The 17,965-nt window shown below is 39.5% G+C and overlaps 1 protein-coding gene across 2 annotated transcripts in view; it reads left to right on the forward strand.

Annotated features, from left to right (window-relative positions):
• ror2 (receptor tyrosine kinase-like orphan receptor 2) overlaps positions 1 to 15,470 on the forward strand; it is a 209,792-nt gene extending 194,322 nt beyond the window's left edge. Inside the window, exons 4-8 of one of the 2 annotated variants that reach the window (XM_078396964.1) lie at positions 4,839 to 4,966; positions 7,346 to 7,660; positions 9,227 to 9,481; positions 10,918 to 11,120; positions 12,471 to 15,470. In XM_078396964.1, coding sequence (XP_078253090.1) covers positions 4,839 to 4,966; positions 7,346 to 7,660; positions 9,227 to 9,481; positions 10,918 to 11,120; positions 12,471 to 13,919 — 2,350 coding nt within the window. In that variant the 3' untranslated portion in view covers positions 13,920 to 15,470. The remainder of the gene's footprint in view (positions 1 to 4,838; positions 4,967 to 7,345; positions 7,661 to 9,226; positions 9,482 to 10,917; positions 11,121 to 12,470) is intronic. The other variant, XM_078396963.1, reaches the window with a different exon arrangement.
• The last annotated feature ends 2,495 nt before the right edge of the window (positions 15,471 to 17,965 follow it).

Genomic DNA, 17,965 nt, shown 5'->3' on the forward strand with positions numbered 1-17,965 from the left:
GACTTTGACAGTCGCCGGCAGTTGCCAAAAAGATCGCCTAAGTGGGACAGGCCCTTGAAGGTTTTGCTGCCTCTCCACTTCTTTCTTCACGCTACATGAACCCCATCAACTATTTTACTCTGCACTTGGAATTGAACAAAAAGTTCAGAACTGCAGTACAATTTCCCATTTGTCTTTTGCTTCTGTTTATTTAAACTTAATCTTGGGAAAATGGTTAATAAATAATTTAAAGTAATCATGTAGTTATTAATTTTCATCATTTCAATTATACAATTTGGTTTTTACTGTTGTTATTGCAGTAATCTACTGGAAGTGACACTTATTGAGGAACGGTTTCAGTCTAATGCCAAGAAGTCAGCCTTTTGCGTTTTTGTGGAATTTTCTGTGTGAACAAAAATATTCTGCAACAACTCCTCAATTCTTGCAGCTTATTTTCTTTCCTTTGGTTTCAGTGTCTTGGGTTAATTCTTTCATTGCACAGACCTTACTTTCAGTGCATTTGCCACCTCAAACTGCCAAACGATATTTGTTGGTTTTGCAACTTCCATTCCTGACAATCCAGTCACACCAAACTCAAGACGGACAGAATCTTGGAGAACTAGATGTACAAAAGGTCAAAGGAAAAAGGCTGAAACAATGGCTTCATTTCATTCGCATGTAATTCATCTCCAAAAGGAGGTGAAATAAATGTGTACAGTTCCAGCCAAGATCAACTTCTATTATTCAAGTGCATTTTCCAGTTTTTACTTCTTTAACCGTATTATGTGGAAGTAGAATGGGGCTATTTTTATGCTCTGGACTTGAGACTCCTGGAAGATGATTCATTGCCCCATTTATTTTGAGGAATAATTTCCCAACTTTTCCATGTTTATACTGTGGGATGTTTTCAGAGCCTTGGCAAGTAACATTGGAAAGGCCATGCATCAGCGAGATTTGGTCGTCTGCTGTTCAGGAAATATGAATACCGTGTTAAACAATTCCATGCACTTGGCTACAATTGAAATTCAGGTAGGATGGTGAGGTATAATTAAGAGGAGAGAGAGGACCATGCAATGGAGCTAAAGCATAAATGGAGAGGTAGTCTTGGTAAAATAACTGGAAATAGCGGAGGAATATATTAGCGATCCATAGTGTGGAAAAAGAAAGAGCATTAAATTCATAACCAGACTTGGGAAACTAATATAACAATGTTTTATAATTGGTAAAGATTCTATTTATCCTCAGAAAAACTTTGATCGCGAAAATATGTGGTGAAAGGGGGACTATATTTTAGTGCTATATGCCACAACTACAGCAAGGAAAAATCGAATCTCAATAATATTTTTTTAATCTATCTCTGCAGTTTCACTAATTCTCATCATGAAATATAGTTAACACAGAATGGGCAATGTCTGTGTCGAACACGATGCCTAGTTGAACTGATTTAATCTGCGTGCACATGATCCATATCCCTTTATTCTGCCGGATCTGCACGCACATGATCCATATCCCTCCACTTCCAGGTGCTATCTAAAAGCTTCTTAAATGCCACTGTCATATCTGCGTCCACTACCACCTCTGACAATGCATTCCAGGCTCCAGCATTCTCTGTAAACAACTTGTCCAGTACATCTCCATTAAACTTTCCCCCTCTCACCTTATAGTTATGCCCTCTAGTGTTGGAAGTAGAAAAGAATCAATGGACCATATTACAATTTTGGGGTACACAAAAAGCACGGAATATCTTCTCTATGAGGGACTTCAATGTCCATCATGGGCAATGGCATGGTAGCACCACCACTAAGGAGCAACCCACGTCATGAAGCACATCACTGTCTGACTGGATTTGTTACAGGTAATGAGTGAACCAACAGAGAGATAGAACTATTTATCTCATCCAATCTACCCATGGCATATGTATTGTCCTTGACACATTGACAAAAGTGACTGGTGCACTTCCTTTTGAGTCAATATCACATCTTCACATCGATCCTGTGTGTGCTGCCACAATTTAAATGGGATGGGTTTAAAACAGACCCAACAGCTCAAAATCATCTTCCATGTGGCGCTGTGGGCCATCAGCAATGCTGAAATGTGCACTCCCACTATCCATGGTCTGGCATATCCTTTGCTTTACCATTACTCTTGTTCCTGGGGATCAACACTGGCTCAATGACAAGTGCACAAGTGATTCCGGAGAGCAGTTGCTTGCATAAAAATGAGCTGTCAGCCCAGTGAAGCTGTAATGCACAACTGTGCACAGCAATAAGTGAACTAAGCAATTTTGTAATTAACAAATCAAATTGAAGTTCTGCAATCTACTGCACCGTGCTGTCTATGCTGGTGGGCAGTTAAAGAACCTACAAGAGGAGGAAGCTCCAGGAATATCCCATCCTCAGTGATGGTAGGCCACAGCATGCAAGTGCTAGAAGGAAGACTGAAGAATTTGTAATCCTTCCAAGATTCTTTTGAAACATTTTTTCAATCTCTTACCTTGCTGGAGATGCAATTGTTTTTCGGATCGTATCTCCGATCGCTCTGCGGCCTAATATCGTGGAGCTGGAGGCCTTGCCTGGGACTGACTTTGAGCCCCCGCGGTGCGTGGACACCATCTGAGTGTGCGATTCCTTGCCTGGATCGATGCTCCAACCGCGGCCTGTGGACTTTAACATCAAGCAGCTCACAGTCTCGGGTTGAGACCATAGTCGGGAGCTCCAAGCTACATGAGGTTCGACAAGCCCCGACCCGGGGTAGATCGCCCGGCAAGGGGGAGCTGAGATTCCCCCCCCTCCCCCGCCGATGCAGGAGCTTGATCGCACCGACGAGGAAGGCCCGCCGCTGGCTAAGGGAGTCAAGATTTTCCCGTGAACGGAAGGTTAGAGCCCCCCGACCGCTGGAGGACAAAGAAGGAGGAGATTGAACTTTTTTTCACCTTCCATCACAGTGAGGAATGTGGTGGAGTCATGTTAAAATGTATTTTGTGTGTCCTGTTGCTTTTTATTGTTATGACTGTATGGCAAATGAAATTCCTCGTATGTTGCAAAACATACTTGGCTAATAAAGTATGATTGTGATTGATTGTGATTATGATTCCTACCATCCCAGAAGACACTCTGCAACCATTAAATCCACTCTAGATGATGTCATGAAATAGCTGAGAGTATGGGATACAGCAGAGATTACAGGACCAGACAATACCTCAGCTGTAGAACTAGAGACCTGAACTTGCTTAGACTCTCCTCTTTACACTGGCTATCTTCCCTCTCCACCTTCAGTCCTGAAGTAGTCTCAACCCGAAATGTCTATAATTCCTTTCTCTCACAACACATGCTGCTCAACTTGCCGAGTTCCTCCAGCAGTTTGTTCTTTGCTCCACATCCCAGCACCTGTAGTCTCTTGTGCACCACTTGCTCACCAATAACTTGCTCACCAATGCCTAGATTGGGTTTTGTCAAAACCGTTAGATTCCAGACTTCATCGCAGCTTTGGCCCAAGCATGGAACAATGGGCTGAATTCATTTCCCAAGAGGGGAAATGAAATTGACTGTCCTTAACATCAAGACAGCATTTCCCAGAATGTGAATTCAAGACACCTCATAAATAGATGGCCACCACTCCAATATTGGAATCACAAAGGAAGATGGTTGTAGTGTAGGAAGGAATTGCAGATGCTGTTGGAAACCGAAAACTGGGAGTAATTCAGTGGGTCAGACAGCATCTCTGGAGAAAAGGAATAGGTGACGTTTCAGGTCGAGACTCTTCTAACTGGCACAGTTGCACAGATGGTAGAGCGCCAGGGACCCAGGTTCAATCCTGACCTTGAGAGCTGTTTTTGTGAAGTTTGCACGTTCTCCCTATGACTGCATAGGTATCTTCCGGGTATTCCATTTCGTCCCACATCCCAAAGACGTGTCGGTTTGTAAATTAATTAGCTGCTGTAAATTGTCCCTATTGTGTAGGGAGTGGATGCAAAAGTGGGATAACATAGAACTTGTGTGAACGTGTGATCCCTGGTCAGCGTGGACTCGGTGGACCGCAGAGCCTGTTTCCATACTGTATTCCTAAACTAAAATTAACATTCATAATATTGTAGAATTTCACTTTTAAGTTTGTGAATGACAAACTGAAATTGGAAACTGGTCTTAAATTTAATGTAACAATGATGACAAAAGTTGTTTTAGATAGATTTGGAAATTTAGTTTTAAATGGTATGATGCTCAATGCCTAATATTCAAAGGAACATTTTTAAAATTCTACACATATTCAAAAGCCTTGCCTGTCAGAGCATCGATTAAGCAAAATCGTTCAGACCACCACCTGGAATTTGCTCCATTTCCAAGTGTGGGTCTTTCACTGCCCATTATGTTGCACATTGGGATTCATTGACACAAGCATGAACCCAGGGCAGGAAGATGTGTTCCAGCAAAAATAGCTACTAACGTAGGTGATACTAAGATAGTGACAAACTCCCCAGATTGTGCCTTTTACAGAGTCTCGGGCTGATAAGGGCCATAAAATCAGTCGGATCTAGGCAAAATGTTGGCCCGAAAACATGTGAAATAATTCTCTGGATTTTCATTAAGAAAAACATGTTTGCTATCAATCTGAACACTAGGTAGTCATTAACCTTTAGCATTAGTTTCTTCATTTACGCTACTTAAACTTTCAATATCTGATTACTTGGATAAGTTTAAATGTAACCTGTATCACAATGGTGGCCATCAGAAGAGATTCAGGTGTGTAATCCAGCCTTTGTTTAAGAGGTTTAAGAAGTTTAAATCAGTTAGCCAAAGCAGGAAATACCCTATCCCTTTGAAGGTCCCAACATGGGCTCCTACAAAAATGTATTTATTTTGCAGTGATGATGACAATGAAGATGGATTCTGCCAACCATACAGAGGAATTGCCTGTGCAAGATTCATTGGAAACCAGAGCATTTATGTTGATTCCCTCCAGATGCAGGGAGAAATTGAAAACCGAATTACCGGTAAGCATTCTATACCCCTATCATAAGAAATTAACCATTTGTGCTTCTCATTGAAGCAGGAACACCTTTTTAAAATCAAAAATATAGCCCTCAAAGACAACCCCTCAAATTTCACATTTAAAAATGTCAACTTATTGTTTGTATTTGATCTTTGAAAATATGTTTATACCGTGTGCATACCACACAAACTGATCATCTACATGTTCAAACAAAAAGCCAGCATTTTTCTAGTTTCTTTCTAGTTTTTGAATTCCAGCCATTGCTTTTTGGAACGGCTGTACTTTCTCTTTCTGTTTATTAAAGGCCTGTTTAACAACGTCGGACTGTCATCTAAAGTCAGCGAAATAAAAAGTATAATTGGATTTTTTTTAAATAATAGCTCTTTAACTTTTTGATGCCATGTCTGCAGATACGAGCAACACAATTTAAAGGCTGAAACAAAAACAAAGCAGATTGCCCAAGTTTGATTTGCACTTGTTTGTTTGCCTCTTAATATCATGTGAGCTATCTTCTTCTGATGTTATCTGCGTCTTGATTTGACTCTATGTCTCGCACTGTGTGGGTCAAAAGCTGCAACGATCTTTCTCAGCATTGCTGCTATTTAGTGATTGAAATGCTGTTGATGCCTGTATTTATAGGAAATTAGTTTATGTAAAATGTTCAAAGTATGTACATGAATACAACACAAATATCAAATTTCACTTTTTTATTATTTCATTCCCACTAAAATGCTTACTGAATAATTTTGACAAGATAGAGATACTATTATATATCCGGGAATTACTTATAAACATCAAGAAATAATAAAGTGAACTGTAATTGTGCAAAATGGAAAAGTCCCCCAAAATTTTATGTTTAGCTTTGAGGAGGATAAAATTACAGCATTCTTGCTTGAGTCACATTTTCTGATCCATAAGATTTGTGGTATTTGATTTTTCTTGTTACTTATTATACCACTCCCTTCATAAAATGAAATGAAGTATGACAGCTCTGCTTTTGCCTTTATTCCCTGCTTTCCTTCTCTCTTTCTGCTGTTTCCCAGTCAGACCCTTGCCCCCTTAATATGTACAAGTTTTAATGAGCATGCTACTGTGACACTGGTGTAACAGACACTGCTCTCAATACTGATAACATCTTTAAAATCTTTGAAATACCAAAGGTACCCTCAAATTAATGTCAGATAAATATGTTTCCAATATGTACAGCAAGTTCATTTCTCAACTAAATTACTGATCGGTTCATTATCTTTCCTTTTATTGATCAGATTCAATGCTTTTTGTTCAAATGCTTACTTCAAATATGCAATTTCTGCGTTGAATAACAAAGGATTTTCAAACTAGTACTAGGATCCATCCACTGTGTTGACAATATAATTCATGCAATGAATATTCACATCCTGTAGTATAGAGACACCATATGGAAAAGTGAAGCAATTGCTGGCCTGTCGGTATTTTGAGATGCTGTGATAATTAAATATTGTTTGACAAAGAAAAATGAATTGACTTGCTAACATGCTTCCAAAGAATGAAGATCTAAAGTTTGTCGAATGATACAGCCTTTGAGTTTCCTGGGTGCTGTATTTTCTTGACAATCCATTAAAATTAGTTTGTGATGCTTCATGTAAAGTGCTGTCTGCATCTTCTACGCAATTAATCTTTATTTGTTCATGATAGACTTTAGAACCATTTTGCAACCAGTCTAATATAGATTTGACAGCTGTTACTGATGGTATTGAATTGGAGGAAATGGATAAAATCTTGTCCTTTTGTGCTTTTAAGTGGATATAATTTGGTGATTCTTGCTGCCAGTAGACCTAAACCAAACAATTTTCAGAAACATGAGTGGAAGAGATTATTCTTTATATCAGTATCAAAACAAAATTATTGACCTATGTAAAACAATGTGAGCAATCTACTTAAATCTGAATAGGTTCCATTTATGACCAGCAGCATCAAATTGATCAACCATTGGATTCTTGATAACAAGTATGTTCTGGTTAAAACCATTATTTCCCTTTGAAGTAAGGCCGTCCTTGACTGGAATTCAGGCTAAATAATTTTGTTGAACTTTCTGTGAAGAAAACCACCACGTATATATGTAGTTACGCTTTATTTTGATTTTTTAATTCTTAATTAGAAGTTTACTATTTAAATTTCACAACCTTTTCTTCAATGTTACTTGGCCACCAAAATTTTTATCACTATTTTTAAGGCTAATATCAATATGAAATATTTTCACTTCAGACTAGTTGAAACTTGAGTTAGTGCCTTAATCAAATAAAGGGAGTATATAAAGCTGGCACAAGTGAAGTATTGTAATGCACTTGATAACTAGTTTAAAAGCAATAATGTTCAATTAAATTTTGTTTTCCCATTTCAGCTGCATTTACTATGATTGGCACTTCGACCCACCTCTCTGATCAGTGCTCACAGTTTGCTATCCCATCCTTCTGCCACTTTGTGTTCCCACTCTGTGATGATAATTCCCGCAACCCTAAACCACGGGAGTTATGCCGGGACGAGTGTGAAGTTCTGGAAAACGATCTGTGCAAAGCAGAATATGTCATTGCAAGGTCAAACCCGCTCATTCTTATGCAGCTTCAGTTGCCAAACTGTGAGGACCTGCCACTCCCAGAAAGCCCAGAGTCTGCAAACTGCATGAGAATTGGAATTCCCATTGATAGGATTAACAAATGTAAGTATAAAGAAGATTGTTAGTCAGCAAATCCCATCAATCAATGATTTTGTTGTATCTTCCCAATGATCTTCCTTGAATCAAGCTATCATGTACCTAGACATTAGGAACTAAAAGATTTGATGTTCACAAGGCATGCAAAATCTACTTCAAGAACTATTAATGTTGAGACTTAGAGAATGTATATTACAGAACAATAAAATTTGTAATCTGTGGTCAAAATAACTGAAAACAACAGGCGATGCTGAATTTGCTTTTTCCCAATATGCTCCTTAATGATACCATCTTTTATTTGGGTTCTAGTTCTCAGAAAATCATGAATCGTATTTTAAATGTTGAAGGATCCACATTACTCTATATACATTTGGCTGCACATATGGGCTAACATATGATGAGCGTTTGAAAGCACTTGGCCTGTACTCACAGGAATTTAGATGGATGAGGGGGAAACCTTCTGGAAACTTACCTAATAGTGAAAGACCTGGATAGAGTGAATATGGAGAGAATGTTTCCTCTCCAGAATGTGGGAGAGTCTATGACCAGATGCCATAGCCTCAGAATAAAAGGACATACCTTTAGAAAGGAGATGAGAAGGAATTTCTTAAGTCAAAGGGTGGTGAATCTGTGGAATTCATTGTCACAGAAGGCTGTGGAGTCGGTCAATGGATATTGTTAAGACTGAGATTGGCAGATTTCTGATTTAATGGGTGTCGAAGGGTAATAGACAATAGACAATAGGTGCAGGAGTAGGCCATTCAGCCCTTCGAGCCAGCACCGCCATTCAATGCGATCATGGCTGATCACTCTCAATCAGTACCCCGTTCCTGCCTTCTCCCCATACCCCCTCACTCCGCTATCCTTAAGAGCTCTATCCAGCTCTCTCTTGAAAGCATCCAACGAACCTACGCTGCACTAATGCGGCGATGGCAGGAGAATGGGATTGAGAGGGGAAGATAAATCATCCATGTTTGAATTGCGTAGTAGACCTGATGGGCTGCATGGCCTTATTCTCCTAGAACTTATGAACCTATTTCCTTTCCGAGACATTAATCTGAAAATAACTTCCTGTTTGAGCTCTAGGCTTTGGTGCTTAAATGCTCACCAGTTTTAACTGGAGATAAGTCAATGTACCTAATATGCTAAGATTAAATATATTAGTGCATTCGTTGAATTTTATGCTACTTTGCATTTTAGCAGATTTTATCTCATGGGATTATAAAAGCACATTCTTCAAAAAAGTAACACCCAAATAATTTTAATAGAGAGAAATTAAATGGAAATGGGTGTGTACAACAAGATTGAAATATTTCTGTTTGTGCTTTGACTTGGTTGCATAGGAGTGACACGGCCACACTGCCATACTCTTACATGTGGATTTTATTAGATTGACTCGAGGTGATTAAATTAATATTGGCAGAGTGTAAATGTTTTAAAAAGTGGTTTGAGTGATGATGTGTAACAGAAGAACCAACTTTAACTGTTGAAATAACTTGATTACTTCTGATCATTAAAATGCAATGTATTAAGTCTTGTGTGCCCAATATGCTAAGTGGATCTTTGTTTAAGTTGGCCGCACAGATCACAACTGTTACAATGGCAGTGGAGCAGATTATAGAGGAACAGTCAGCATGACCAAGTCTGGATACAAGTGCCAATTGTGGAATTCCCAACACCCTCATGCCCATCAGTTCAGCAGCTTGGAATATCCGGAGCTTGGAGGTGGCCATGCATACTGTCGAAATCCCGGTGGACAAATGGATGGGCCATGGTGCTACACACAGAGTGAAGCTCGTCTTGAGCTCTGTGACATCCCTGCTTGCTGTAAGCATTAGTAGCCTGTTTCATGATAACATAACCTGCACCATGACAACAATTGTTAATGGGACACCAAACATGTTACGGTATGATGGTGAAATTGCCTGTTTGTGATTTGAGCATAAAATGTTTAAATAAAAGGCAAGTTATCATTGGTCCGAGGTAAAGTGGATTAGCTTACTAGCCCTATATTTTCGGAGGAGATATCCATGATGTGAATGCAGGACCGAATATTGATGGTATCACTGATTATCTATTTCCACATCTTAAACCCGCTCTTGGTCTGACCTTACCGTATTTTAGCTACAGCTGAAACCCGTATGTATGCCTTTTGTTACCTACAGACTGTTCCAAACACTCTGAGCAGCCTCTCAATCTACCATTTGTGAACGTGGCCATCTGTAACCTGCTGGCTATCCTATAATTCAAACCAAGTCACATATTCATCTTTGATTCTGCAGTTTGACCTTTATTGGCTCCAGGTTAAACATAGTTTCAATTTTGATATTGTCACCCTTGTTTTCATATCCATTCATTGCTCTGACCCCTCAGGATCTCTTATGCCCAGCACTGTAATCTTCTGAGACATCCATGTTATTGTAATTCTAGACTTTTGACCATGCTTAAATTTAATGTTCATCCCTTCCATAGCTTGGATCGATCAAAGATGTTTTTAAATCCAACTTTTAAATTCTTGTAGCGCAATAGCTTTTATTAGCAATGAGACTAGATTATGTTCAAGAGACAGACATTGTCTCTAAGACAAATTGTAGATTTGAAGCTGTATTCTGCGTCCAATTGAACACTAATTGTGGACATCATTGGGGGCACAGTAGCGCAGTGGTAGAGTTGCTGCCTGACAGCACCATAGATCCTGGTTTGATCCTGACTATAGGTGCTGTCCTTATGGAGTTTGTACATAATCCCTGCAAAGGCGTGGGTTTTCTCCGGATGCTTCAGTTTCCTCCCACACTCCAAAGACATGCAGGATTGTAGGTTAATTGGCTTCTGTAAATTGTCCATCGTGTGTCGGATAGAACTAGTGTGTGGGTGGTTGCTGTTTGGCGTGGGCTGATGGGCCTGTTTCCATGCTGTCTCTCTAAACTGAACTAAACGAAACTAAACTAAACCAAACCTTCTTAAGAAGATGTTGTAGTCTCCAATAAGGATTTGAAGTTGTTGTGATGGTGTCATTTTACTGATGTTCAGCTGAACAGAGTGGCTTGTGAGACAAGTATGCCAATAAGCCAGTATGCCAGTAAGCTAGGAAATTAAGAAAATTAATATATTTTTTTTAACTATTTTCTTTAAAAAAAATCATCAATCTAAGTTTATAATAGGTGTATACATGTTCTATCACATTCACAATCACAATCACATTGAAATATTCTAAAAGGGCAAACAGCCATATTAACAATGTATTTATGTTTCTCTCTCTGCAGATCCACGTGAAAATAGCAAAATGGAGATTCTGTACATCCTTGTTCCGAGCATAGCCATTCCATTGGTCATTGCTTTGCTGTTTTTCCTAATCTGCATGTGCCGAAACAAACACAAGGCATCAACCCCTTCTCCACAGAGGCGGCAACTGATGGCATCTCCCAGCCAGGATGTGGAGATACCACTCATTAGTCCTCACAAACAGGTAACTTCTGTAGCAAAATTATTTTCTTATCACGTGCCAGCATAACTCGGTGGCAATGTCCTCTGTCCTGCGAAGGTTTATACATAATCTGCAATGGCATTCTAATGCAGTGGTTAAAGGGTGCTGTGTTATCAGAGATAGTCACTCTGTGGAGGGAATGATCAACTTGTTTGCTTGGTTCATTTGTGGAAATGAGCACAAAGATCCAATTAGAAGATAGACACAAAATGCTGGAGTAACTCAGTGGGACAGGCAGCATCTATAGAGAGATGCTGCCAGTCCTGCTGAGTTACTCCAACATTTTGTATCTTCGATTTAAACCAGCTTCTGTAGTTCTTTCCTACGCAAAGATCCAATTGCACTATTCAAAGAAGAGTTTGGAGATTCCCTGGCCAACATTCCCTATTATTTGTCTCATTACTTTCTATGATATGCACTGATGACGAAAAGCTGCAGCATATGTATTTAATAGTAATTTGTCTTGATGTAACCGGCTTTGAAATATCTTGGGGGTGAAATTTGTTTTGAACTATATTTCAATAAGAACTTCTAAACTCAAGATTTCTGTGCCACTGCGATAATCTAGTTTCTGTGTACCAAGTTATACCAGGCTCTTGCATTGCTGTGGAATTAGTGCTTGTTGATGAACAGTCAGTTTTTGAGGCTGGGATGATGTTTGGAAAGAAAAGGGTCTGGATGACTGGAAATTGTACACCATTTAAACTGGTGATTTGTATTCCCTGTGAAAATCTTATGCCAAAGTCCATTCACCCAATCTCAATATTCAGTCCAGGGGAGATTCCAAGTTCTTCCAGGAAGTTCCCTTCTATATGTGGTCAATACCTCATTGAGATCAATAAGGTGTTAGACCATTTTGATGTGCACTTTGCTAAGTAAATGGTTCTGTCCTTGAAATTTGGTGTAGTGCCTCACTATAAAATGGAACCATGAGAACCTCTAATTGAATGTGACATTCTGATGTGCTTTGGGAACTTTAACATTTTTCCAAAATTTTTATTTGATCAAGCTATTTTTGATAGCGGTACTGGAACAGGTTACTGATTTTAGATGATCAGCCAGGATCGTATTGAATGGCGGTGCAGGCTCAAAGGGCCGAATGGCCTACTCCTGCACCTATTTTTCTATGTTCCATGTTTTTATTTTGAAGATCTGTTTACAATCTGCATGTGCTTATCGATTATAATCATATTGCTTTCAGCATTTTACATTGGAATCCTGACCAGTTTGATATTAAAATGAAATACATGTTGAAGTTGACAAAACAAGATTAGAATTGTGCATGGATACACCTTCCTAAGAGAACCAATTTGTTTTGGATTGTCTTTTCAGGGGAAATTGAAAGATATTTGCCTATCCGCAGTGCGCTTTATGGAGGAACTTGGGGAGGATCGGTTTGGGAAGGTGTACAAGGGGCATCTGTACAGCACAGGACCGGGCGAACAAGCACAAGTTATAGCTATTAAAACCATAAAGGATAAAATGGAGGTGTCACTCCGGGAAGAGTTCAAACACGAAGCTTTGATGCGATCTCGGTTGCAGCACCCAAACATCGTCTGTCTGCTGGGCATAGTGACCAAGGAACAGCCCATGAGCATGATCTTCAGTTACCCTTCCCAGAGTGATCTTCACGAATTCCTCGTCATGCGATCGCCACACTCTGACGTTGGGAGTAGCGATGACGACAGGACAGTGAAGTCTGCACTGGAGCCTGCGGACTTCCTGCACATTGTCACTCAGATAGCAGCTGGCATGGAATATCTGTACAGCCATCATGTTGTACACAAGGATCTGGCTACTCGCAATATCTTGGTGTGCGATAAACTCCACGTAAAGATATCTGACTTGGGTATTTTCAGAGAGGTTTATTCTGCAGATTACTACAAGCTGATGGGCAATTCCCTTCTGCCAATCCGCTGGATGCCGCCTGAAGCAATCATCTTTGGCAAATTCTCCGTTGATTCCGACATATGGTCTTTCGGGGTTGTGGCATGGGAAATATTTGGCTACGGCCTGCAACCCTACTGTGGGTATTCCAATCAAGATGTCATAGAAATGATTAGAAACCGCCACGTGCTGCCCTGCCCTGATGATTGCCCTGCCTGGGTATACAGTTTGATGCTGGAGTGTTGGAATGAATTTCCATCAAGACGACCGCGATTTAAAGACATCCATGCACGCCTCCGAGCATGGGAAAATCTATCCAACTATAACAGCTCTGCTCCTGCTTCTGGGGGCAGCAATGCCACACAGACTAGCTCCCTCAGCACGAGTCCAGTCAGTAACGTTAGCAATGCAAGATACGTGGGACCCAAGCAAAAAGCACATTTTCCACCACCTCAGTTCATACCGGTAAAAGGACAGATGCGGCCAATGGTCCCACCGCCCCAACTGTACATTCCAGTCAATGGCTACCAGCCAATGCCAGCCTATGGCGCATATTTGCCAAATTTCTATCCAATGCAAATCCAGATGCAGATGCCTCCACAGTTGCCCCCACAGATGGTGCCAAAGACGGGTTCCCATAACAGTGGAAGTGGATCTACAAGCACGGGCTATGTCACAACAGCACCCTCGAATGCTTCCGGTACAGAGCGCATTGCTTTGATCCCAGACCAGTCAAACGGGACAGAGGATGAGCCTAATGAGCCCACTGTTGCAGATGAGGTACCTGCACCCGAGAATCTCCAAGAAGACGAAATGTTGGTACCTGAAACAGAATTACTTGGCGATGCTGACCCACCACAAATTGCTGATGTAGAAATGGACACAGAAGCATGAACCATTTTTGTCGCCAAAACAAGAAGGGTCTCGGCCTGAAATGTCGCCTATCCATTTCCTTTGCAGATGCTGCCTTACCCACTGAGTTACTCTGGCACTTTGTGTTTTGCTCAAGATTGCAGCATCTGCAGTTCCTCGTGTCTCCTAGGCCATATCCATTACCGACACAATAGTAAGATAAGAAGAAATGTGAAACAGCAGTGTTATTTTTTTTTAAACTTTCCTTTAACAAGAATATTTCTGTTTATTGTTGACAATGGTTTAATTAATCTGTGGCCTATCTATTTGTATTATGCTGCCCTCAAAGTTGTTATTGGTAGTAAGAAAGCCCCAATCCTTGCTATTTCTATTCACTATTCAGTTGAACATATGCAAACAGCAGTGGTGGGTAGTAACACAGACTTGAACGGATGTGTTCTGAAGGTTTGTATCTGGACTGAATAGGCAGTTTTGATTTTCTACTGTTGCTATGCAACTTTACACTGTCAAGCAATATCTTGTATTTATAAAATAGTATCTTAGATGCTGAGACTTTCAACTGTAATGAACATGCTTTATGAAGTAAAACATGACACATGGGGAAAGGTTACCAACAAAAATTCTCCAATTCTAAGGGGAGGTATTTTTGTTTTATGTATTTGTACATGTGGATGATAGTTGCTCCATTGTCTTGTTATGAACATTTTAGTAGAATGATAAGGAAAGACATTTGGATATCTCGACAGTATTGTGAATCGCAACCCATGTCTCGGGCTCCTGATAACAATCAGCTGGCTGAAGTAAAAAAGGCTGCCTGCAAGTAACTGTAAGGCATTTACATGGGAAGAAAAGAAAAATGAAAGAAGATTCTGAAATATCGTACCATTTCACAAAAAAAGAACCGGTATGTAGCTAGCTACTGTATGGCATTTGGCAGAGTAGAACTGCTCTGCTTTATAGTAACACTAAGAAGGAAAAAGCTATGTTCCAAAGCAAACTACACCTCTCGCTGTATTGTATGAACTGATTAATGATGGTTTAACTACCAACATCTATTTTGCATGTATAACGTCAAATAATTGATTACAGATTTCCACTTTTTAACATTAAATAAAACATTCTTTGTGAATACAAAAAAATAGATACTCACTTTTAAAAGTCCTATAATTTGACTTAAATTGTCAATCTTTTATGTTTTGCAAACTCTTTTTACTATGGAATCTAATCTTTCCTTTATTACTCTTTGAAAGGAATTGTGCTGTACAGAAGATGGACTTTGCATTCTTACAGACATCAAGCCATTAATTGTAATTTATATTTCATGATATTTGATAGATCTTTTGACATATACGTGATAATGCAACAAAAGTTTGATTTTATAATTTAACTGTAAACTTGCTAAGTGAATACTTATTTCATTGGATTTGATTTGCCTTTTACTGTGTGGTCTTTTAAATTTCCTGTTTAGTTTATGAGGTTCTCGCTAAGCACATCAAGAGATTTGTATTACTGTAATGAGCACACTGTTTATATATTTTGTAAACCAAGCGGCATAGCATTTCAAATAAAGTGATTAAATACCAGGCATATGAGTGTTCTTACGGTAAGTAGTGTTTTCAATGATAAGTCACATTAGATATGTGGCAACTCCATTTCAAAACTAGATTGCTTGAATTCAAACTGAGCGAGCATCTGGCTGCTTAATGTTCCAAGATACAGATGCAACAGGTGAGACGGCGGTAGGGGTAAAAGAGATGAGGGGGGAGTTTCTTTATTAATTAAGGAGACCATTACATAGTAGTCCAAGATGACATTACAATTGGATGGCTTATCCAGTGAGGCTCTATATATAGGTGGAGATGAGAAATAAAAAGGGGATGATCACCATGTTGGGATTGCATATGTAGGTCCCCAATTGGGTCAACAGGAATTTGGGGAACAAATAATGTGCCAAGAGATCGCAGATAGCTGATCGGGTTGCATACTTGGAGATTTTAACTTTCTCAACACAGATTGGGATTGCTATAGAATCAAGAGCTTCATAGGGGTGGAATTTGTCTATGTTCAGAAAAGTTGCCTGAGGCAATATGTACAGGGCACTACAAGGGAGTGAGCAAAAATTGATCTACTCTTAGGAAATTGGGCAGGACAAGTGACTGGAATGTCAGTGGACGAGCCTTTTGGGACCAACGTCCACAGTTCTATTAGTTTTTTAAATAATTCAGGATAAGGAAGTGCTGGTCGACCAATTAAAATTCTAAACTGGAGCAAAGCAACTGATGGTATTATACAGGAGCTTGCAAATGTTGGTTGGAGTATTTTGTTTGTGGGCAAAGGGATGAGATCCAGCACGGAAACAGGCCCTTCGGCCCACCGAGTCTGCACTGACCAGCGATCCCCTTACACTGGCACTATCCGACACAATAGGAAGCCCTTTTCCCTTTGCAGAGGCCTTAAAAAACAGGGGCACAGATTGTAATGTTGCCTAATTGGAGGAGATGAGGGAAATATTTTTTGGTGGTAGTGACAAGGAACTTGCTGCCTGAGATATAGTAGATGTAGATATAGTCAGTAGATTTAGAAACATTCTTCGCACTTAAAAAGTATTTGAATCTACACCAATGTAAACATTTCTCTTTCCACAGGTGCAGTCTAAACTATTGCATATTTCCATTATTTTACATTTATTTCAAATTTCCAGCACCTGCAGTTTTTTGTCAATTTTATTTCAGTCCAAAAGTAGCGTAAATTATTTGACAACACTGACTGAATTTCAATAAGGATTCACAGGTCGTGGTTCTCTAGAATCTGCTTATGTTCGGGATTAGTTTTGCAGACAGGATCATTAAAAAAAAATTCTCTTGTTTTATGTGAACCACTACTTTATGTTTAAACTTTTCACTGTGGACTGTTGTTATAGAATTATTTATTTAATATTATTTTCCCTAAGTTAGAATATTTTCCAGGATTCACAAGTATTCCAGATCTATATAATATAAAGTTGTAGCTCTTAAAATATTATTTAATATCTGCAATTTTATTCTGACGATTTTAAACAGAATAGAACAGTGCATCCATTGCTAACATTGGCTTTAGAATAAACAATTGCAATTAGGAAATGTATAGATATGTGTTCAACAGTGAATAAACTAGCATATGTCTTTAACATTACTGATTCCCAGTATAAATAATCAACTTCCATTGATGTGGCAGCTTTAATATAACAATTTTAACATTGCAGTTTTAACATAACATCCGAAGATGCTTCCTTATTTCATTGTCAAAATAACGTCATCAGGCCAAATAATACCAAGGAAGAGGAGAGCCGGAGAGGTTTAATGATGAGGGCTGGAGGACGTGAGTAAATTCACGCAAATAGGGGTTTGTCAACTGACTGGACTAATACATTTGAGTAAGGGGTGATCTAATACATTTGAGATAAACACGAGGCCAGAATTGGGAGAGTGACAATCGTTCTCGGGCTGGAGTGGGGTCAGACAATGCAGAATTTTCATTTTGATGTAATGTTTAAACAGCAATCAATACTTTCACTAAGCACACAGGTGATGGATATGTGGGGAGAGTTAGATTTTTGCAAGGAGTAGAACAAAAGGAAGCTGGAATAAAAGGCAATAGAAGCGACATGGTAGTTTAATGTAGAATTACAGCATGGAAACAGGCCCTTCGGCCCATTGTATGCCGACCATTGATCACCTGTTTACACTAGTTCTATGTTATCCCAATTTCTCATCCACGCCCTACACAGTACGGGCAATTTACGGAGGTCAATTAACGACAAGCCTGCATGTCTTTGGCATGTGGGAGGAAACTGGAAAACTTGGAGAAAACCCACATGGTCACAGGTAGAATGTGCAAACTCCACAGAGAGTGGCACGAAGGTTAGGATCGAACCTGGGTCTCTGGCGCTGTGAAGCAGCGACTCTACCAGCAGTGCCGTGGATGAAGGTTTCAGCAGTAGATGAACAGAAATAAAGGTATATTGTTACAATGGTATCATAATCCTTCTACCCTGGAAATGTATATTAGCTAGGAATTATACTGTCAAA

The sequence above is a fragment of the Rhinoraja longicauda genome, chromosome 3, assembly GCF_053455715.1.
Source record: "Rhinoraja longicauda isolate Sanriku21f chromosome 3, sRhiLon1.1, whole genome shotgun sequence".
In the NCBI taxonomy this organism is placed as follows: Eukaryota; Metazoa; Chordata; class Chondrichthyes; order Rajiformes; family Arhynchobatidae; genus Rhinoraja; species Rhinoraja longicauda.